This window comes from Dermacentor silvarum, chromosome 3 (genome assembly GCF_013339745.2).
Source record: "Dermacentor silvarum isolate Dsil-2018 chromosome 3, BIME_Dsil_1.4, whole genome shotgun sequence".
Taxonomy (NCBI): Eukaryota; Metazoa; Arthropoda; class Arachnida; order Ixodida; family Ixodidae; genus Dermacentor; species Dermacentor silvarum.
Genome location: NC_051156.1, coordinates 77,782,331 through 77,805,048, shown reverse-complemented (window position 1 = coordinate 77,805,048; position 22,718 = coordinate 77,782,331). Strand labels below are relative to the sequence as shown.

The window sequence follows — 22,718 nt, the reverse complement described above, 5'->3', positions numbered from 1 at the left end:
GGGCAGGTGCGTTATTGAACTAATTCAATTTCTCAAAGTAAAGTGCGTCACAAAATTTGTAAAGTACGACTTGCAGACAACCTGCAGACATGATAGCATCGGATTATAATTTGAACATACGAGAAAACATAACTCTGTCACGCGGAAACACAAAATTACACTAGATCTGGAGACGAAAATTTTGCTTTGTCGACGCGATGGTGTACACGCACGGACGCGAAAAATTTGCCGAAGCATCCCTATTTGTGCGCATAAACTGACCGTGGAGCAGGCCAAAGGTGACCGCCAAGACAGTGACGTTCGTGGCACAGTAGGCGCCAAACATCCCAGCCAGTTGGCAGGCTGAACCGATCATGATCAATGGCCAGGGGGGTGACCACCGAAGCAGGAACTTACAGAGGACTCCTGAAAGACACAAAAGGCGAATGAGGCAAAGAAACAATCTGATATTTTATTTACGCAGCGTACTACGAATATGTGATGTGCTTTGCAGAAACCATTCAAAACAAGTCCTATATATATATATATATATATATATATATAGGAAAATCAGAAGCACAACTTCGCGGTTATCTTAGGTTTATTATTTTCCCAACAGTTTCGGTCGGTGGACCGACCTTTTTCATATATATATATATATATATATATATATATATATATATATATATATATATAATTTTATGCATGTCATACAGAATAGCGAGTTGCGGTGCCACTGCTGCGGCGTTGTATATTGGCTTCTCATGCTAGACTAGCTATTTTACCGTTTTTTATGCATATGACCAAAATTAAAAAAGCAACGCCCTTTTTCAAGGCGAACACTAGCAACCAGCGTTTGATTGGCGCCAATTTAACATGGGGAGAGTTTCGTCATCTGGCCAAAATGGCGCCCGCCAGCAACGCATAGTGATGAGGCTGCACCGGTAGAGTGTCCAGACAGTGGTCGGCCCCAGTATACTACCAAATACTGCCAAGTCCATCCAGAAGGGACACGCTTGTGTATCTGACAACGGCAGCAGCACTCGCCGCGGCAAAACAGCAGTCATGACACATGTGATTGGGCTTCCAATTCCCGGAAGCGATGAAGCATCGAGATACACGAGCACACCTGACACTGACAGTAAGCTGAATAGAAAGTCGGCCACCAGGAACATCCACATTCATCACAACGAGTAGCGGCTGTGAGCGTTTGATTGCTCAATGAGAAGACATAGGTGTTGCGCCCTCGCTGGAATTCTCTCAGCCGTGCAGCTTAAAAGACTGAAACAAATCGACTACAGGCGTACGCAACTCGCAAATTCATTTAGATTCATGAAACATCCTTCCTTCAGCAAACCACATAATAACAGGTTTTTTATTCCCATTGTTTTCAATGACAGAACGAGTATGTAAGCCGCCCATTTATTTGACTATCACTAAACGCCCTATTTAGTGCTAGCCAGTAATCCTAACGGGATTTCAAGTGCTTGCCCTGAGTTGATATTGCAGAACTCTGGAAGTTTCTTAGGCACAGTAGCTAACTTTAACAAGCGTGACTAGGTTTCTGTTACGCATGCACATGGTTATGTGCCAGCTAACTCATAATGTATATATATATATGTATATATATATATATATATAGTTGAGAGCTGCTTTTTAATATATACAGTATACATATTGGGTTCTCTGCCGTCAGTGTACTAAGGTGCTAAACCAAGTGTCTTGGAGCGTTCTAAAACTCGATGTACACGCTAACATTGCCATCGTGACGACATTATTTGTTTTTTCAGTTCCCCTGCTGCCCTGCCAGAAAAAGTGTTTAGGCAAACACTCTTGTGCTCGTGTCTAATAAGAGAAATTTATGCCATTTTTTCATCGTAATTTGTTATGTCTCGCACTGAAAGCTAAATCTATTGGTTACATTGGCCACATGACAGCATGGCCGCGTGACAGCATGGTTTACGTACCGGAGAACGCTACACCTGCTGAGGTGAAACTGACCGACCACGCCGTCTGCTGCCTCGTGGCTCCAAACTGGCCCAGGAAGTTGACGAAGAGAAAACCTATTGTGCGTAACGTCGCACCCGTCATGAACGTCGTGGCCACGCACGCTGCGCCGATGACCCACTTCTCCAGGTTGCGGCTGCCTGGCGCCGCCGCTGTGCTGCTGCGCGCCGCGCCGGCTTGAAGAAGCACGGCAGGCCGGGTGAGCTTCCATTTAGGCAGCTTTGTGGTTGGTTCAACTGCGTCACGGCATGGGACACTTGCACTCTAATATAGGCAAACTCGGTGTTGAAATAAGTAAAGCCGCAGCGCGTTTACCAAGATGCAAAAATGCGACATTATTATTTCAAACGAGCGCGAGAAGCAACTACAGTCAACCGCCGGTATAACAAAGCGCGCGCTGTGAACCTTCAAAGTTTTCAGTAATGCACGTCAATTTGTTTTAGAGCCCGTACACCGTACCACTCGCAATTGGGCAAGGTGAGAACGTTCAGCAAAAAAAAAAAAAAAAATCCGATTTAACACGCATTGAAAGTATACGTAGCGAAATAAGCCACTCATTTTAATCCGCACAGTTCATCCGAGGGCTAATGCGACTGCCATCCTTGTGTGCTAATGCGACGGCATCTCTCCTTTTACTCAATCCGTGTCCAGTCCCGCTGTTGGCACCATGACGCTAAAAAACCAACTCGCTGGATTTGCCACCCTGCTAAACTAGACGAATTCGTTTCCAGTTTAGCATGGGTAAAATCAGACGTGCGTCAAGGGTCTTTCTTTGGCCCTCTAATATTTGTAATAGATGTAAATGACACAGGCTCAAGCGAGACTTCTTCAGTACGTCTCTTTGCGGATGACTGTGTAGTCTACAAAACAATGACTAAACCGTCGGACGTGAGCGCCCTTCAAGTGCATCTCTTTTGCTTTCAAAATGATGTAAAAGACGGAAAATTTGTATAAACTTACAAAAAACTAAACATATAAACTTTTCCTTTGCTGTTAATATTTCTAATGTATTTAGGATAGATGGCGGCACCGTCGAATCAGCCTCATAGCAGAAATATTTAGGTGTTATTTTTACTTCCAATTTCAACTGTACCGCCCATACAGAGCACGTGATTTCTAATGGATCCAAAAAAACTGGGGGCTCTCGAACCTCTGTTAGAGTTTGTTAACAAATAAACCACACTCCTGAATATATTTCTACAATGCGGTCTTTATAATTGGCTTCCTTTATATGGCATCCGCACCAAGCTCCTCTTACGAACTTGCTCGTAATAGTGCAGAACAAAGCTGCCCGTTGCATTCTATCATCATCTTCACGCTATCAAAGCTTATCCTGCTTAAAATATTCCCTTATTCTGAACCCACTTACAATGCGCTGAAAGATTTCCCGGCTATTATTTTTTGATTCCCCATTCTATAGGAACTCTCCATTTGCGCTTGCGCATATTCTACTAGCACCTCATACTTCACTTCTGGACCACTGCTACAAAACTTATCCTGTACTTGACACGCACGCATAAATATCTGAACTCGCCGTTTGCTTTATCAATCATAGAGTTAAAATCAGTGCCATCATAAAGGAGCCAGTTTATTTTCTTCAGTCACTTCAAAACTGTGTAAAATACTGTACCCTCCCACTTGTTTCGTTATGTGTTGGATAATTCTTTTCTGTGTCTTCCTTTTTTTGCCGAGTGTGTCATCGTGTGACAGTTATATTGTTATTAAAATGCTGTCACAGCCTTCTCTTTGCTGTAATTGTGTCCGAACGCAACAATCCAGGAAAGCACCAGGAATAATGATGTTTTGATATTCCGTTAACTACAGCGTAGTATGTGTTTTCATCGCTTGTATGATTTGTGCATTGAAATGTGTACCTTCGTTCTTCCCCCCCCCCCCCCCTTGCAATGCCCACTATAGGATCTTAGTCATATGTTATATAGAAATTCTACAGATCACAGTACCTGCGGGCAATCAATCAAAATATCAATGTTTAACAATATCTGGAAGCCGAAATGATGTTCTAGAGGCCTGACCAAATACTAGAGAGTCCGGTACAACACGAGAGAGCGCTACCTGATAGGACGATACCGCAAAGACTTCTGGGAGACAGCGCTCAGGCAAAAAAAAATGGCAGTGTTTCATTGTCCTGAAACATAAATGATATATGCGATACCTCACTGAGGGATTAGTTTGTTCGTTACTACAAAAAGACCAGCGCTACCTGATGGTACGATACAGCAAAGAGCACACTGACACACCTGACTGCTGTATTTATTTTTTTATTATTACGCTTGCCTTTAATGCAGACAGAAAAGCAACAAAACATCACATAAAAGGCAGGATATGTCTATTTAGGTCGGTCTGTTTTTTGATAATTTTCGGCCTTTAGTAACTGCTCATCTCTGTCTGTTTAAAAGGCAAGCATGAAATAAATGCTATTTCTTTGTCCTCCTTATATCATCTCATGAGGGAGCGCTGTTCGTTTTGTCATTGTGGATAATGTTTAAACGTGGTCCCGGTGTCATAATTTCGGCGACAACCGAAGAGCACATCTTTTCAGTGTAATGATATCGAGAAATCGTTGCGTATTTTCGAAATGTCATTGACATTTTCGATACTACTAAATGCTTCCCATTTATGGTTGGCTTACGCTTTTCTTACACACAAGTAGCGGTTACTTATTTTGTCGATCGTATGGTAGAAAAGACAGCGAAATGTCTAAGCGAGAATGACCCTTTTCGGTCACCCGCTGGAGAACCCAATCTGTGCTCTTTAAATTTAGGAAAAACAAATAAAAAAACTTCCACAAACTATTCCAATGTACTTAGGCAATGACGCTAAGCAAGCATCTGAAATCAAAACAAGTCAACAAATAAAGCCCCAAACATTACGCAACTTTTGGCCTTCTTTGCCGTTCGAGTCTTACCTAGACCATCGAATCCTCGAAATACGAAGCTGCGTGGTAACTTTGTCTAGCTTTTCTTTTTTGTCATAGGGCTCCCTCATGGCCTGACAGCTTGTGTTGACTCCGTTTCAATGCTACTGCTCTGCACAACGTGGTGCCGGCTGTTCGTGACGTTTCACGGTGGCGAAATAAAAGTCAGTAGTGGCCTTGACAGTGTGTTGCGCGATACCGCCCATCTGTGCGACGTGGCTGTAGCTCTCCTCCTCCTCTGTTCTACATTTCTCGCTTTACTTCTTACGCACAAAGTCTGCACGAATAACACCAAGTTCCTCTTCTGCGCGAGAAAGCTGCTGAAGCGAAGCTCTATGTAAAGTGCCCCCAACGAGTCCGCCCATAATCTTCCCCATAATTCTAAATAACAAAATTGCTGGCTCTCCCGTAATCGAGAGTAGATGTAAGCATGAAATGGCTACCATATAGCGTCTTTTGCTGCCTGTGGTGAGGCAGCCTTCAACCGTTTTTCTTGTTGCAACAGCGCAGCGCGCTCATAGTCTGTCGGTACTTTTTCCTGTCCCGTCGAAGTGGTCGACTGCAAATGTGCGGCCACCTCACGGACCGCTGGCGTTGAAAAGAGCACAGGGAGCCCTTCAGTCCCAAAAGATTAAATTAAATTATGGGGTCTTACGTGCCAAAACCACGTTCTGATTATGAGTCACGTCGTAGTCGGGGCCTCCGGAAATTTGGACCACCTGGGGTTCTTTAGCGTGCACCTAAATCTAAGTACACGGGAGTCCCAAAAGATGACAATCAACTGTATGGTGCCCTGTATCTGCCTTTTGAACGTCGCTATTGGAAATGAAAAATAAACCTCCAGCGTACTAGAAGTTACAGCTTGAGTGATACTGTGAACAAACATTAGGAAGAAATCGGAAGCAATATTTTTGTAACTTGTTTGGGCAGTAACTAACGTATGTATAATGCCGTCCTGTACAAAGGGTTGGGGGCCAGCGGCCGCATTTCCTGAAGTTTTGACTGATCGTCCGGGTGTTCTCGTTTGAGTGCCAGGATAACCGCTCCGGCTTTTCTCTCAAGGTCACGTGACGGTAACTTACAACGGGGGCTCAAAACCATTTCATGCTTTATAAAACGTGCTTTTGGTAACTCCTACGCTGATGTATCGCAGACAAGAAAATATAGCCCACAACGACAGGGCTGGACTCCCTTAATGAAAACCTGATCTGGAGTATAATTGAGGTATTGAACAAATATAATGGGTGCAAAGCGTTGGGGAGCCATAGAATCTTTTGTCACATATAAAGCGCGCAGCAGGCGTCACAATTTATGGCAACCTTTCCACGTTCGAGTTCTCATCAAGCTCTTTGTTATGTAATGCCTTTCTTTTTTATTGGAGGCTGGTGAACTCCCAAGGTCCAGCTTTTTCTGCCATACAGTCATCAGTGATTGTTTATCACTTCTTTCACAAAACACTAGTGCTTTTCGTCCAGCAGGACTCATCGCTGAGGTGGAACGCAGCATGGGGAATTTCAATTTTTTTTTATTCGTCTGGGTTGCCACGCGGAATCGTGTGGTAATGAAATTACATCTAAGCAGGCCCATAAATGGCCGCACTTGCAACAAAATAGAGTTTCACGACTTCTAAAATGTAGTTGCGCACTTGTGCCACTTATAAATAGGTCATTTCAAACTGAGCATTTACAAACAAATTCCTGGATTCTTCTTGTTTTATTTAATTGCGGTAAATGGTGGCATTAGTATGCTTACACTGAGCCAACAGCTCTTTGCTTCGTGAGCAAGAATTACTTACACATGTGATTTTTTATGAAATCGAATGTCGACAAGAAAAAAAAAAGAATGATAGAAAATAGTGAAATCTATAATGTAAACAGCTGCGTTGACATTAAATTGAGACCACGCATTGGCAAATTGGTCTGAGATCTTAGTATCTGGACGCAACGCGTCGAATTAAAAAGATGTGGTATTTGAATTTCTCATGGTCAAGTGATTAGAAACTACGAGAAAACTAATATACCCAGGCTAATAGGTGCAATACTTCGGTTAAAGTGGGCGCTTGGACAAATAGAAGAGGCAGAGAAGTTGATGCAAACGATATTCAGGTAAAGCGGATTTATTGAAAAAGAGTTCCAATCCTTCATGCATTAGCACGCATGTACTTGCAGCGAGAAATGAAATTACATTAAACACAGAGGCTGATATGGGTGATAACCGAACAAACAAAGAAAACAGCGATGTATGTCGCACCCCTGCTACGATTATATCTGTAGAAGCGTGGGTGTTTCGCCTAATACATCAATTCCGTCCGCAGCTGACAGTGGCCTACGGTGTTTCAATCAGTGCCACTTTCTCGTTGCCACTTTCTTTGGAAATCCTGTCAACGGGCTTCTCGTTATCTGGTTTAAGAATAGCCCTGTACGTCATTCATTATCGTAGCGTATGTTGTTGTTACGACTTAAGGACGCGGCATAGTCATATCGCACCTCGACTTCTCACTATTCCGACATAAAAGTCCTAAAACGAGACACGGCGCCCCGTGCCCTAAGTTGGCCTTGGTAAGGCCCGGGCACAAGGCTGTTCCTATCTTCGGCCTTCAGTTTACGCGTCAGAGCAGCTCGGAATTTTCGTCCTTCGTACTGTGCGCATGAGGAATATCGCTCCGTAAAGAACTCGACAGGATGACTTTGTGCTCGACAGCCACAAGAGAGGTCAGAAGAAATACGTCATAACGACGTACATTTGGGCTATTTCGCTCGAAGTAAAGAAGCATTGTACGAAATCGCAATGTAGGCAAGGTCTTCACAGCCCCTACCAAGCTTTGCCAACTGCAGTGTATGGCTTAGCAAGTGAGCAAGAATATAAACTGTTCGTCTCTTGCGCAAGTGGTATCATACGTAGGACTCCATTGATTTTTGTAAAAGTTGATGTAGGACAGACCAGCTGCTCTATCAATGACGCACTAAGAGAGCACTAAACATCCTTGATGACCTTATCGATTAGTGCTGCATTATAATAAATGGATTTGGGTAGTACTTTCGCAAAAAAAACATACGTGAAAAGTAGATCTAAGGGCAGAAACCTTACTAAGGACGATGCTGGAGGCAAGGCAGACCTGTGCACATGCATCAGATACTGATACGGGCCCTATTGTGTCTGATGGACGAAGAATTATAAATTATCTTATCGAAACACTTTCTGATGTCTACAGTTTCTTGTCTGTTCCCTCTCGTACTGAGAAGGCTGCCACTGCAGTTCGCAACTGGTGCCTGATAAAGCCTCAGCTTGCTCTTTGTCCTCGCCTTATCACCTTCGTCGTCACCTTATCACCGCGGTCAACTTATGCATATTAAGGTTCAAAATGGTGGGATTCTTGTGTCCATATGCATCATTTCGTCTGTGAGCAGCTTTTCTGTCATACTCTGGCACTCAACTTCATAGAAAAGAACACGAAACGCCACAATATTCTTTGTCGACTGTTGAAACTGATTCAAGTATAAAAAACCTAAATGAAAACAAAGTTCATTTTGTTTAATGTCATCACCATACTCAAGAGGCTACTATATGTAATATCAAAGGGCCGCAGGACATAGCCATGGAATATTTCCACATTAAAATATTATTATTGCCTATAACACTGCATGGCTCCCTTTCAAATTCAAGGCACTGGTTACTTGTTCCGCCGTTTGACTGCACGAATTGTATGCGAAGACAATTTTCGCGCAAAATAAACGCATGGATAGAACGCACAAGATCCGCATGAACACCTCAATGCATAAAGTAACATGCACAATACGCACGCATAAGTTGAGAGCACATTTTATTAGAGTAGTTACTGATACTAATAATTTGTAGCAGTTTGAACGAATGTGAAACACTTCTGTTTTTAGCTCCATAAGGCCTGTACCTGGAATAAAATTTATAGAACTTCTGATTTTACATCTCTAAGTGCAGAAAGTGCACATATCTTTATGCTTTTAGATGCATTTGCTGCTTCTGTGAACGGACGCCAGCATATAGAAACATGAACTGCTTCAAGAGCGGAATAAATAATACGATGGCATCAACAAACAAATAGACGTGCGTAATGGACACATGTTAACCGAGTTACCACACACTTCTGTAGCTGGAAGAAAAGAGTGATTCGAAAGGCAACTCACAGGTTGACGAAAGCATAAAGGAAGAGCCGAATTTGTGCTTCCTTTATACAAAAGTAATAATTAAAATTCCAATACGGAACACTGGCGAAGCAATCGTTCAGCTGACATGATAATGACGGGCGATACGTTAGTTTGCCTAGTCTTTGTGATTGCTGCTTCAGATTTTCATGTCGCTTTATCCGTAACGCTTTATCTGACTTTATTGCACTAAATTTCTACGCGATTATATTTCCAAACGCGTGCGGACTGTGCGGACATATCTAATCATTACGAATTGTTGCCGTTACAACGCAGTATTTTGTTTCTACGGTCAATTTGCAATGTTACAAAGCCGAATTAATCCAGAAGGACGAAGTTAATGCAAATTCATGTACCACCGATCATTCTGACGCCGGCAGAACTACCATACCGACAGCTCCTGTAGACAATAGCACCCAGTTTTCTTCTAATAAATCTTGCAGGAAAGTATGTTTCGCTGGGAGCAATAAACAGTGCCAAATAAATTATGTTTCGTTGTCCAGCTCAAGTTGGGTTTTGTCTGATTATTTGATGTGCAAGTTTGGGCAACTGCGCACCAGTATTTTTTTGTTCTACTTGCTTTTTATCGTATCATTATTCGAAAAACTCACCGCGTTTTCCCACTCCAGCGCACTCAGACAGACCAGCTTGTAGCGAAGGACGCCTGGGCCTTAGATCGCTGTCACCGCAAAATGAAAGACACTGGTTCGGTACCGCCAGCTCCGAGCTGTCGGCCACCATTGTTGCTGGAAACACGTCGCTTGGCAACGGGTTTGGGAGTTTGATGAAAGTAGGGCTGCAGGAACGGAAGAGTCCCCCTTTTTTTGCAACAGACAGGGGCTTTCCCTGGCAGCTGCCTCCAGCGACGCAGAAACTGTCGCAATGCCGGCACAAACCAGGCAGCTCCGGACCCACACCGCGCAACCACCTGTGGGACGACACGCGATGAACTTCTGTTGGAGGTCTATTGCGCTATATGCAGCGCGCGTGGCACCGCCGACACAGACAGATGACGGCTAAGAGCGCGACCGAAAGGAAATAATAAAACAGATAAGCGCTGCTCGACATTTTACGTCAAGCTAATCATGTGACGCCGCTTGGGATGGATGGGTTTGCGTAGATTTGTACTCTGGAGGTACTGGGAGAGTTAGAATGCACGACGCATGTTGCAATCATAAATGCGTGCAGCTTAACTGATCGCCACTAGCGACACTATGGGGGATTTCGCACACAATCAAATCAATAGATCACCAAGGTCCCCAAAGGTATGACCTTGACATAGGGACCAATAATCATATGGTCGCACGTCCGCTCACAGAGAGTAGCCTAACGTCTCATGCCTGCTAATAAGCTATGACAGCGACTCATTCCGAAATTAACCATGGCACAGCGCCGATCAAGACCAAAATGTTGGGCTTGAGCAAGTCCAAGCCCAGAACAGAAGATTTTGCATCTTAAAGATTGTAAACTAATGAATAAGCTACAACCTTGCTTTGCATGAATGATTACAACAAAAGTCAGAATGATAGCACCAGAATGGCGCACGCTTCGGCAGCAGCGTAAGACTGACAACTTAAAATGGCCATGACACATATTTCAGAGCTTCAGCCATGCATTACCAAAGCAAACCAAGCTCGTCCCACTGCAAGGTGACAAAATGTGAGCGCGTTTGGTAGGGATAAAAGTTTTTTTAGTTTTTGTCATCTCTCAGTTGCATTCCGGCAACATTGACACCAAGGTGATGCAATGAAGTGCTTTCTGCATCGGGTGGCTTCATTTACATTTGCGTCTCAGCGGTCCGCCCGAGAATCACTGGAAAATCAGTGGGCATACACCTTCTCTGCACTGCGCGCACGTGGTTTTGGAATGTTTCAGAGCCGATGACACAGTGGTGGCCCCAGAGTTCTTGACACAAAAGTCATGCCAGAATGCAGGTCGCTTTCGGTAGGAAGAGCTTAGAGGAAGCGAATTGATATTGCAATTTTGGGCTAAAATGTACGCTGCGAGCGCAGTTTTTTGTGTGTAATGCAATACTGGCCCCTCTACTTTCGATTAAACTGTTAAACTGATCATAGCTGGACGATCATGTCGTGTTTTTTTTCACCGTCAGTCTATTGAGAATGACATCGAAAGAACAGAACAGTTTACTATTATTAATCAAACAGGATACTGTACGCGTCTTTCCGTGATTCTGCACTGATTTATCCCTATGTCACATTGTTTTATGGTGTTAGTACATTTAACACATTTCGCTCATTTGTTGCTAGAGCCACATACACAGCCACCGACACCGTGTGTATAAAAGAAGGGCAACAAGGTGAAGTATCTTTCCGAACGAGTTCCCGCGGTGGCGCTCTTGTAAAACATCGTGCCATAAGGCACACCACCAGCAAACACGCTAGTGGAGGAGCATGCACAATGGGCATGCCACCCGGGACGCAAATAAAATCATCCAGACGAAATGTATCGATTAGCTTCCCTGATCCTGATATAAAATTCCGCGTGTTGCTTCTAAGAGTTAGAATGGAATAACTTGCCTTTTCCGTTACATATTTGTTGGATCAGATATTTCACACTGAGTGTTAGTAGATGATAAGTGGTACTTATATGGCCCTCGAGTGCAAATCTTACCCGCTATCTGAACAGATGTGGTGTAACCTTAAAATAATGGATGCTACTCTTGGATATCCGCTCACAGGCAATCCCTCCTTTCCCGGTATGTCTTTAACCATCTAGACACTCAAACGTTTCATGGAGACAAATTCTTACTAATCGACTTATCGCTCCCTGATAAGAATGAAAGGACGAGCGCTGTTTTCGCATTCTGCAGTCCATGAGCCTTTGTGACCGGCTTCAGTGGTACAGCGTGTCATCGAGCGTAAGTGCACTGGTCTTGCTTTCCTGTCTGGTTTGTATCCTTTTATCACTTGTGGCTCTTTGCGGTGGCCTACTCGGCGGGCGCATGGTTAAAGACTCATTGGCCTTACCATGTCTTTCTTCCCTTTCCTTCCCCTTTCTAATGACGCACCGGTCGATAACACCCATTGCTGTCTTTCCGCGACTGAAGGACTGACCTTCTTAACCTGCTCATCAAAAAAACACTGCCCAAGCACTCCATACAGATCATTAACCAGCGAAGCTGAAACCTGCGGCCCCGGTGTTTAGCAGTGGCTTAATCCAGACGCTGTTTTGAAGCGTTTCTCAATTATTGATTACATGTTTGTGTTTCTAGTTGAACGCAAGCGCCAATGGCGGGCGGATGCTGCTAACCACAACGCCGAGCTAACTCGAGATATCGAAAGCATGCGACAACAGCGGGCCGATGAGGCGGCATTGCGGGCAGAGCAGCGTCAACAATGGCGGGAACGCGTTCGCCGGGGCCAACGCCCACTTTCGGCGGGAGTTTCTCGAGCAGCACTTTAGCTTCGGCTACGACGAAACGTCCACTTTGAAATCGCCAAGTGGAACGCAATCGCCAATGACGGGCGGATGCTGCTAAACACGACGCCGAGCTAACTCGTGATATCGAACTCATGCGACAACGGCGAGCCGAGCAGCCCGCGTTGCGGCCAGAGCAGATACGACGCAGAGAACGAAGTCACTAACGGCGCTGCCAATGGCGCGCGCGCTTGGGTGCGACGTAGAGAACGACGTAACTGACGGCACAGCCAATGGAGACGTTTAGCGAAACATGGGACTAACGGTTCTTCGTTTCGCCTAGCCATATACAGCTCCCGCTGTAAAAGTAAGTTTTACTAATTGTGTCCCAAAGCACACGCGAAACACACCTCATGTTTCCGTGCCAACACGAAAATGTAAGTGTGCTGCAACAACAAAAAAATAATTATAACAGCAAAAGCGCGTATAAAGCGAGAAGATGCTTCAGGAATGCACGCAGAAGAGCAACAGTGAACCTATTCCGCGCTGACGCTGACGAAGACAACTCGACGTGACATGATCCTGCAGCATGCGTAAACATTTTGCGACAGCGAGCGTAGAAAACGACAGCTGCATAATGCGGAGACCCGTGTGCCGCCTAACTAAAAACACAGCGGTGCATCCTTTATTTGATTTCAAGCTGATGTTAAAATACTGTGCTGCTTGCAGAAAAAAACACTGATTTCAGTGCTGCTATTCCGTGATTAATTTCCGGGCTGCTCTTTAGACAAAGATAAAGAATAAGGGAGCTCAGCAGATATCGAACTTGGCCCAGTATTTCGAAAAAGGTACGCTACAATTGCTCGCAAGAGCACATGCCAGCCAAACCCGATGTAGAACGTAGCCTTAGTGAAGGCTGCTGGTCAGTGGACAAGAGCACTTACGAAAAAAATACGTTTTGTTGCTTGATTCACTGGTATCTTCCTAAAAAGCAGGGTGTCGTTTAATGTGACGCAACAATGCCATAGTCGCTTTACAAAAAAGCACAGCTTGTAGATGAATTTTCCTTTCCGAATGCTCTGCCTCCTCGATGTCATGCTTGAAATTACCCGAAAGGCTAAGAGCTAAATCTCTGTATGACTTGTTCTGGTTTTTCAAGGTAGCATTTTTCACAAAATACTACAGTTAGTGGCACATGGTATGAGCATAATTGTCTGGATCACTCATGTGATCCTTTTCAGATAACTCAATATACGCTTGCAATGCGAGTTAGGAGGTTGAAGAAGGCGAGCTGATTTGGACCACAAAAAAAAAAGTGAAAATGCCCCTGAGCGACGCTCTCCGTAAACACAAGCTGAAAGTGCATTCCTCTGATGCAGAGACCACTTTGTGACCTCGATGGACCACTTTCAAAACACAGAACCGATGGTTCCATTCTAATGCAAGTACCTAGGTATCTTTAACAGGGGCAGATCTCCAATGCAGCAATACACTGCGTTGGGCTACTTAAAAGTTATTTGACATCACAACATGACAACGCAACGATGGGCAGACGCTGTGCAGCACTGTTTTAAAATGATTCACTCGACTTGTTGGTGAATTACCGGTGTATTTACCAGCGCAACGAAGGATACTCCTGACCATCATTACAAATATAATCGAATATCAGGTCTATACCAAACATGAGCGCGCAAGCCAGTTGCAGCGCCAATAAAGCAGCCTCAGAGAAACGAAGCACCGTGTGCAATGAAATGCGTTAGTGAAACGAAGTATCGCTGGTTAGTCTTTCAATAATGTTCTTACTAAGTCGTATGTCCAAACCATTTAATTCAGTTTCAGGAGCCTGACGCAGTCGTTGACATCTTCTTGGCACCCTCTTTTCCTACACAGACAGCAACACTTTGTAGGCTACTGCAGCCCTGTTGCCATCTGCCGGGCTAATGAAATTAATGTTACTATGAATAAATCGAAGCTTCCTTTGCTAACCGTCCGGTGTCTGGCGTCACAGCTTCACGGCCAGTCGGCAGCCTGCCATATGTGTGGTATATGTAGACATTATGTGCGCGCCGACTGCAAGCTCCAGCAAACAGGCAAAAGAGCACCTACAAATGCGTGCGAGTTCGTGCACTTCTGTGCTGTGTAATCAAACAACAAATGACGGCATAAAGCACGTGCATATAATGTCGGTGGATAGATAGTTCGGAAACACATACGCCTCTTAGTAGGAGGGGTCGGCTCGGAGCCCATATCTAAATATACATAAGAACGCCGAAATGTTTTTTTTTCTTGGAAAACACTGCAACGATATGAGCTTTGTTCAATATAAAAGAAAAGTTGTAATCTACTAACTGTAGCAAGACGGATTTTTAGTTTGCACAATCAGCTATGTTACAAAGAAATCTCAAACGATGCAAAAAATTGGCTGTGGTTTAGCTCTGGTTAAACCTCGTCGAGTAGCGATAGCTATAGACCCCTGGCTGCGCTTAGGCTTCGCTTGTAGTTAGACATGTTGTTAATAAACTTAGTGGTTTCCCACTAGACTAAGAAAGCAGAGACGTTGTGGTCAACCAATGGGTAAAACTGTATTTTTCACACCAATGAATACGCTTCTACGATCCGTAAAGTAATAGGCTTTTGTGGCGACATCGTCAATGGCGTAGTTAGACTCATCAAAGTGGCGGTTACCAGGCAATGGCGGACTCGCGCCTGTAGGAGCGGTGGCCGCGTGGCGAACGCGACGAGGCGAGTTGCCGGAGAATTGAGGCCCGTGGAGAGACGTCAGACAGAGGGCGCGGCGAGCGCCCAATGCCCTAAAGTCACTGGAACCTGGAAAGCACCGCAACCCTTATCTCTTCACCGCCGCGCCACCAATTGGTCAGTTGCCGTCAGGTGATCACTTTCCTCCATAGATGGTGCACGCCGCGCCGGAGCGGACAAGCAGTCTAAGGCATCGCTCGCACACGCTGCGCGTATGAGCTTAAGTCAGTAGATTTTCTGCTCTCTTTAAGAAAGCAAAAAAAAAAAAAAATTGAGGGCCTTTAGTATGAGACACCCACGAGGTCATATTTTGCATTTTGTGAAATTTAGGGCATATGTAACTTTGGTAGACTTAACAAATCCGATAGGAAGCGCCCGGGTGCTACGCTTTCTGGTGAAGTAACCACCGGGAGCCTGGGAAAGCGCTTTTCGCGATGCCAATTAAGCGGAAAAAGCGACCGCAAGCGCTGTCCTATCTGGCTGCACCGAATAATGCGTGACAATTCCACTCCCACTAGTTGAATTTGATGATATCGCAAAGCTGAGAATTTGCGGTTTCATTGAACTGCGTAAATGCCATAATGTGATCGAAAAGCTTCTTGACGTGATGCGTTTGCTTTGTACCCAGCAGTTTGCCTTGCGCAAACAAAGCTAGGAGTTGCTCAGAAATATGCAGAACCGAGCAGAAATGCCACTCGAAGAGCGTCGGAATGCAGACTGCTGTGTAAAAAATACCATAATGTAGTGAGAAAATCACTGCAGTAAATATTTATCGACCTGTCAATGTCGAATATTAAAATCTGCATTTCCTCGTGTGTTGCTGTTTATCACTGCCTAAAACCACGGGAACGTGACCTAGAGAACTCTGTTTTAGCATATATTTCCTTCTACAGCAGTCAGGCACCGTTTATATTCGTCGAAGTCGATCTCTATCCATCGTTTCGAGCGCGGTAAATCAGTAGCCACGTTCGAAAGCTATTACATCCACGCCTATAAACGATGCGTGACAATGCTTGATACCTAGTCAGCCTAAAAAATCTTTTGTGACACACGAGCATCGGGTTCGTTTTGCATTTAGAACGGGGGGGGGGGGGTGCAGTTGAATACTTCAATTTCCGAGTACATGTAATTTATATCGTGTCTAGCTATGCAAAATACGGTTTTGCTTGTGGATTTCACAGGGCCCATTGCGACAACCATCGTGCCGGTCTGCACTGTAGCAAGCCTTGAAAACCCGAGGAAGAGCTGCTCGCGTTCTTTGCAGAGCGTCCAATAGCTTCGAGTTAGCTACGAGGGTAAAACAGTCAACGTAAACAAACCCGACATTCACGTAGACCTGCGACGTATAAAATGCTTAAAGCACCAGTAGTGTTGTTTAATTATGGAATTAAGCAATTTAGTATATGCCTTGGCTAGCTTGCCAACGAGCACAAAACTTATCAGGAAGGAGAACAAATGAAAGGCCGGTCGTTCGAGCGCCCGTTTTCTCGCTGGTCTCGCTGCATGCAATTTGGCGCCTGTAAATATCTTCCATCGTACTTATCTGTACTGCTTCGCACGCGTAGAAGATGCACCATCTCATTTTCTATGTTAAGGACGACGAAATCTGTCGATTTGCGATAATATAAACCGCTCAAAGCGAAGCTATATAGCTGAGCTGCTGCCGCCCGAGAGACGGGTTGGACCAAATCTGGCAACTACAGCGCAGTGTTGCCTGCGCGCGCTCCGGCGGTTGCGGTACTTTCCAGGTTCCAGTGACTTTACCAACGGCAGGAGCGCTGGCCGCGGGGCCACCGCGACGAGCCGAGTTGCTGAAGAATCGAGGGCCGTGATGCGACGTCACAGTGCGGCCACGGCTCAAAGTGAGGCGACGGCGAAAAGGCGAAAGCCTGGCGTAATGGCTACTATACGTCGTTCGTGTACCTGCGCTCACTATTCTTCCCAGGATAGGCATCGTCTGGTGCCTTTGTCCTACTCCATTAAATAGACCTCATACTTAAGCATCCGCATGATATGGTGTTTGATTTCGCTATAGCTGGGGAACGGCGTGAGAATATTTCATGAGGATAACGTTGCGATTTTAGCGGTGGATAAACATAAACATTGCAGATGATTACACATGGCATGGGATGAAAACGAGCTTAATTTCACGCATCTCCGTTAGTCGTGTGGCATTTATTTAAATGGTTCACCGAAGCTTCGCATCACATAGACACCTATGAATGCGTTGCATTTTCATATCTTTCTGACAAAGAATTGGGATTCTTGGAGGGACATTAAAAAATGTATTTGATAAGTTCAGACAGATAACTACTCCTTCGAATATTGCTCTCCTTAATGTTGCGTCAGAAGATGAGCACTAGGAAATAAAATGAAGGCCAAGCCACCATCTTTTTAAAGGTTGCGTCCACCCTCCATGCTGGAGTAGTGGCTTCAACGTTGCACTGCTAAGCACCGGATGGAATCGCGGCAGCGAGGGCCGCATTTCGATGGGGGCGAGATGGAAAAAGCGCCCGTGTACCTGGCATTTGGTGCTCGTTAAAAAACCACAGGGAGTCAAAATTAATCCGGAGTACCCCACAACGGCGTGCCTCATAATCATATCGTGGTTTCAGCACGTAAGAACCCCAGAAGAAGAGAAGTGTCGCGCCGAAATCCGGCGGGCGCCTGCATGTGAGTGTTTAGTCACCGATCTCGAAATATAATATATATATATATATATATATATATATATATATATATATATATATACATTTCAGCCGTTTTTTCACACATAATTCTCAAAATTTCGTTTCCCTTACGCCATAACCATGATGTCGTCGCTTAGTTGTCGGTATCATCTTTCATCTATTGTCTGAGTGTGTCGCGTAGAGGAACGGATCATCCGGGACACGTTTGTGAAGCGCTCACCGCATCATACATGCTGCAGACAGCGCGTCTCCGGACAAGCGCTGCTAGAAACCATCGGTTCAGGCTGTCGTGCGGAATCTTCTTCACATTCCTTTAATTTGTTGCCGATGACCAATAGGAAGCAATATTTGGCCAGACACTGTTGCATGATTGATGGAGATAACGAGAGCGTGCGCCATGCCTTAGACAAAGCGAACGTTTCGCTAAAGCTTCGTCAGTGTCACCAGAAGCATTTCATGCTTCAAATTGGGCTCGCTGCAAATTATTGCTTGCGTTTACCCGGAAACTAGAAACTGCGACAGTCGCCACATCCGAAGATTACATATAAGAGGAGGCGTGGCCGACTTCATTGTTTGAATGGAATGAATGATTGCTACAAATTTAATTATTTTAAATAAGCACACTTATGAGACTATTCTCTTAAAAGCGAATTTGATTAACCGCATCTATCAACGCACCTCTGAATATGAAATAAACTTGTATAGTCGTCATGAAATGGGTATCAAACCATAGTAAGTTAAATTGTATTTGATGTCGCAAAAGCAACAACATTATCCTGCGCCATTATCTAAAGGAAAGAATTCACAAAGCAGTGGGTTGCATAACAGCCATCACAACATGTTGATCTTCCCTTCGAAAATGAAAGTCAACGTGACATGGAGTTTGCATTGTGAGTTGCTGTCGAGACACAAAGCGTAATAAACAGGCTTCATGATGCGAATTGGGACATTCCGTAGCGGTCGATTCGCGGCGTATGTGTTTAAATGTAATGGGATTTTGACACTAAAGCGAGGCTAGCGTGTCATGTTGCGACGTACAATGATCTACAGCTTGAAAACAACATCGCAACTATGCAGTTGCATGAACCGGTTCCGTTTTGTCGCGTCATGCGCAATCACATCTTTTCCGGACCTCTAAATAAGCGATGAACTACAGCTTGATTTTTTTTCTCCTTTTGAAGCACTAAACTGACAGAACACCACAGTCCTTTGCAGGCGGGACCTACTGTAGGGGTAAAGAGATACCGACCTCATATGTCCTCTGTTCTAACAGCGCGGAACATGCTAAAAATTTGACAGTCGCTTTAGGATATGCTCAAAAGGATGAAGGCGAAAATCTGCGCGCTCGCGAGATGTTTATTAAATTACTTTGACATTCTCTTTCAGTTGCATAGTTACTTCCTATTACTCGTTTCCTGTTGAATTGATTTTTTTTTCGCATTAGGTTTAGGCAGTTCTTCCTCTGAATAAGAACTTTCCATGACGCGACACAGCCCGTCCAGTAAGACGAGACAGACTGAAGCGCGCCGGCACCTCGCCGAGTTTTATATGAGGCGCCACGTCATAGCACGGGTTCTTTCCACAACACGCCTAACCGGATGTACACGTGGACACCGTATGATAGGTCGCTGCAATTCACGTAATTCGCCTTCGCTCCACATTTAAGACTTAAAACACCTCGTTCAGATTTAAACGTGTCACCTGTAATCACTTATCACCCCATTAACTGCATTACGCCATTTTATAAAACCTTTGGATTCACATATTGTACCTTAAATTCACATTTAACACCCAAAACACCTAATTCACGTTTAAACGTGTCGCCACTAATCACTTATCCCATTTAATGTGTCTGAGAGTTCACCTGAATTTGGGTTCCATAACGCAGGACGGTCGTAGAATTTTTCGACCCATAAGCCGTCTAAGGCTTTCGTCTTAGTAACTAGTAGCGCTGCGCTCCACTTCGCGACGAGACCGACTTTGCGGTCAACGATGAAGCGACCACTAGCAGCGTCTGTTGTTTCGGAGAAGAAAAGAAAGATAGAAGATAGAAGGGTGGGTAAACAAGATATGCACACTGTTTCCTACCCTACTCCACGCAAGGGGAAAGAGGGGTCATAAGGTAATGAATATATAGAACAAGAGACAATATGCACTGTCGACAAAACACACATGACTCATAACCCCCTTATGCGACAACCCTATATGATGATGATCATTACCACTGGCCTATTCTTATTTATTCCAAGAAACTAATGCCTGCCTAGGTGATCCCCACGTAGTCAAGTTGGAAGCCATTGAAACCCGTTTAATAATCATAAGCGATCTTTTTTTTCACGTGGGAGAGGAGCATTCTGGCTTGCAGTTAACCTCGCATTTTGTAAAGCCTAGCCAAAATTATTATATCTAACTGCAACATCGCTTTCCAGAAATATTTGACTTTGTGCTTAGCGCATTGCTCCTAACCTGCTGGGATGCTTCCCGAAGAAAAGCTCTGGTGCTTATGCACGTGTGGTTCTTTGTTCTACGTGGTGTGGGCGTTTGTGTCACGCGGTGTGGCTGTTTGTGTCATGCGACAGCGATCCTACACGTGGCTCGACCCTGGAATCAACTCGCAGCCACTGCTGCCATTTGCTGGATTTGAGTGAAGGCTTCGAGAAAATAAAACTGATAGGGGTTGATTATAGTTAAAATCCCAGAGCAGCACAGTGGGGATCGGACACGCCGTAGTATGGTGAAGGGGGCCTTTCGATTAAGCTGACCACTTTTTCTTTAACATGCCTCTATCGTCGACAATCACCGGCGCAAGTTATGTAAGCCGATTAAGCTCAAGCTTGCCTCATCTCCACTGACAGCCACAAAGAATAAGGGCATTGTGTGACAAGCTCCAGCCATAAACGGTGGCGTCCTGCAAGATTGGATCGCACGACTGGCTCGCGAGAGGGACAACTCATCATTGAGCTCTGTATTTGAGGATTCCAGAGTGAGACAGTTTAACCTAATATACTGATTGCCTTCACCAAATAGACATGTAGCCATCTTTAAACGGATTTCTACGAATGGGAAGTGCCGTTTGAAGACCACGGCTGGAGCGAGAATTTACAAATCTCTCGGGTGAAGCAAGAAACTGAGGAATGCACTGAATTACTCAAACATGTGCAGGTTCTTGTACCACTCCATTTCAGGCTGCACTTCAGGGCTGTGAAAATTTTAGAAAAAATAGCTTTAGCGGGCTAATTTTTGTCTCCGCACTTTTTCTCGCGGTTGTAGGATCTGCTTTGAAGCCAATGCCATGAATGTCGTAACGCCGACCAGGCCAACGCATTGATGTTGGAAGCCTATCGCATCCGAAACTTCGGAAACATGCGCTTAAACACACCTCCAGTTGCTTCACGTGAGAGACAAGCTGTTTTTAGCGGGGTTCAACGTGCTTCATGATCTTGACTGTTCATTTACTTTTTACTTTTATTTACTTTTTTTGGTGTGTTTGTGTGTGGCTGAAACTTTAGATGTACTGTTGCCCCACTCATATATTTCCACATGTGCGCTACCAATGCCCGGCACTGGCCTTGCAGCAGCAGGTGGTATAAACACGCCATTTATTCAATAAAATTGCAGTTCTTAGCGACTGTGTGGGCAATTCTCGCCTCGCGTTTTACTTCTCTACACTCCGCTTAGATTAATGAGCTTCAGGCACCTCACCTAAGTTATTCTGCTGACTCGAAACTCCTCAAAAACCCAATAATAGAAGAGACGAACGCGCTTTGTCAAGCTGCATGCAGGTATTTCAGACAGAATTGTGTTTCAATTCGTAAGAAACAATGGTTCGTAAGTACGACATGGCGCTTCGTAAGGGCAGGGCGCAGTCATTTGTGATCGTTATTCAGGCTGGCACAGACACGGTGTCATTATGCTTAAATCCACCAAGCTTGGTGTAAAAATTTTGACGAGCTCAAATAGATAACTCAGATTTATGACTTAATGGCTGAAAACTTGGTGATATTTCTCACGTGCAGATTACTCACCAAACAATTAACTAAATAATAATTATAGCATAATATTTAAATTTATTCAATTATTTCATTGTTCTTTCTTTCTTTTTTTCGAATGTACTCATCTTAGAACGACTTTACAGTGTTATTACTATATTGAATTAGTGACTGCAAACTGGTATCGTAATAACTCCGGATAGAAAAGCAAAAAAAAAAAAACAAGAAACTCAAAAATGACGGAGCACACACATTACGACAAGCGAGTTAGTGCGCGTGCCAATAACGATATTCAGTCACTCATATCGGGGTGTTTTCTTCCACTTGCTATATTGGACACGAAGTAGCCTCGTTCTTCGTACCTAAATCCCTTTATAGGGATTTTAGTGTGGGAACTTCAGAGTGCGACAGAAAATACTGCTACGGGTATTCGCTCTGCCTTGAATTTCGTAGCGTCAGTACAGATCGCCCAAAAATTGTTTATTTTTTATTTATTTCTCGATACGCCCACACGTCACTGAAGAGCACAGGCTAAAATGCGTTGAACACACATTTAGCGTATGAAATCAGCTAAAGCCAGCACGCGAAATCACGTTGTAGAGTTTCAGTAGATAGCAGGACAGTTCAATACTCCTGGAAACACTGCAGCCGACAATGCTGCGAAACGCGCGGAAGGGAATGAATATAAATTAAATCTACCCTCTTACCCGTAAAGAATTCCGCTTGTCGACTTAACACAAAAGCCTGGTTTGACCGGAAATCGAAGTGCTCCGGATTATCCTTTATAGACGCTTACGTTAAAGCT

General features: G+C 44.4%; 1 protein-coding gene across 3 annotated transcripts in view; it reads right to left on the bottom strand.

Moving 5' to 3' along the window:
• The window catches only part of LOC119445521 (monocarboxylate transporter 12-like), a 107,827-nt gene that overhangs the window by 28,353 nt on the left and 56,756 nt on the right, over nucleotides 1-22,718 (bottom strand). For all 3 annotated transcript variants that reach the window (XM_049663366.1, XM_049663367.1, XM_037709785.2), the window contains 3 exons: nucleotides 9,711-10,027; nucleotides 1,947-2,222; nucleotides 262-405 (listed from right to left, as the gene is read on the bottom strand). In XM_049663366.1, coding sequence (XP_049519323.1) covers nucleotides 262-405; nucleotides 1,947-2,222; nucleotides 9,711-9,840 — 550 coding nt within the window. In that variant the 5' untranslated portion in view covers nucleotides 9,841-10,027. The remainder of the gene's footprint in view (nucleotides 1-261; nucleotides 406-1,946; nucleotides 2,223-9,710; nucleotides 10,028-22,718) is intronic.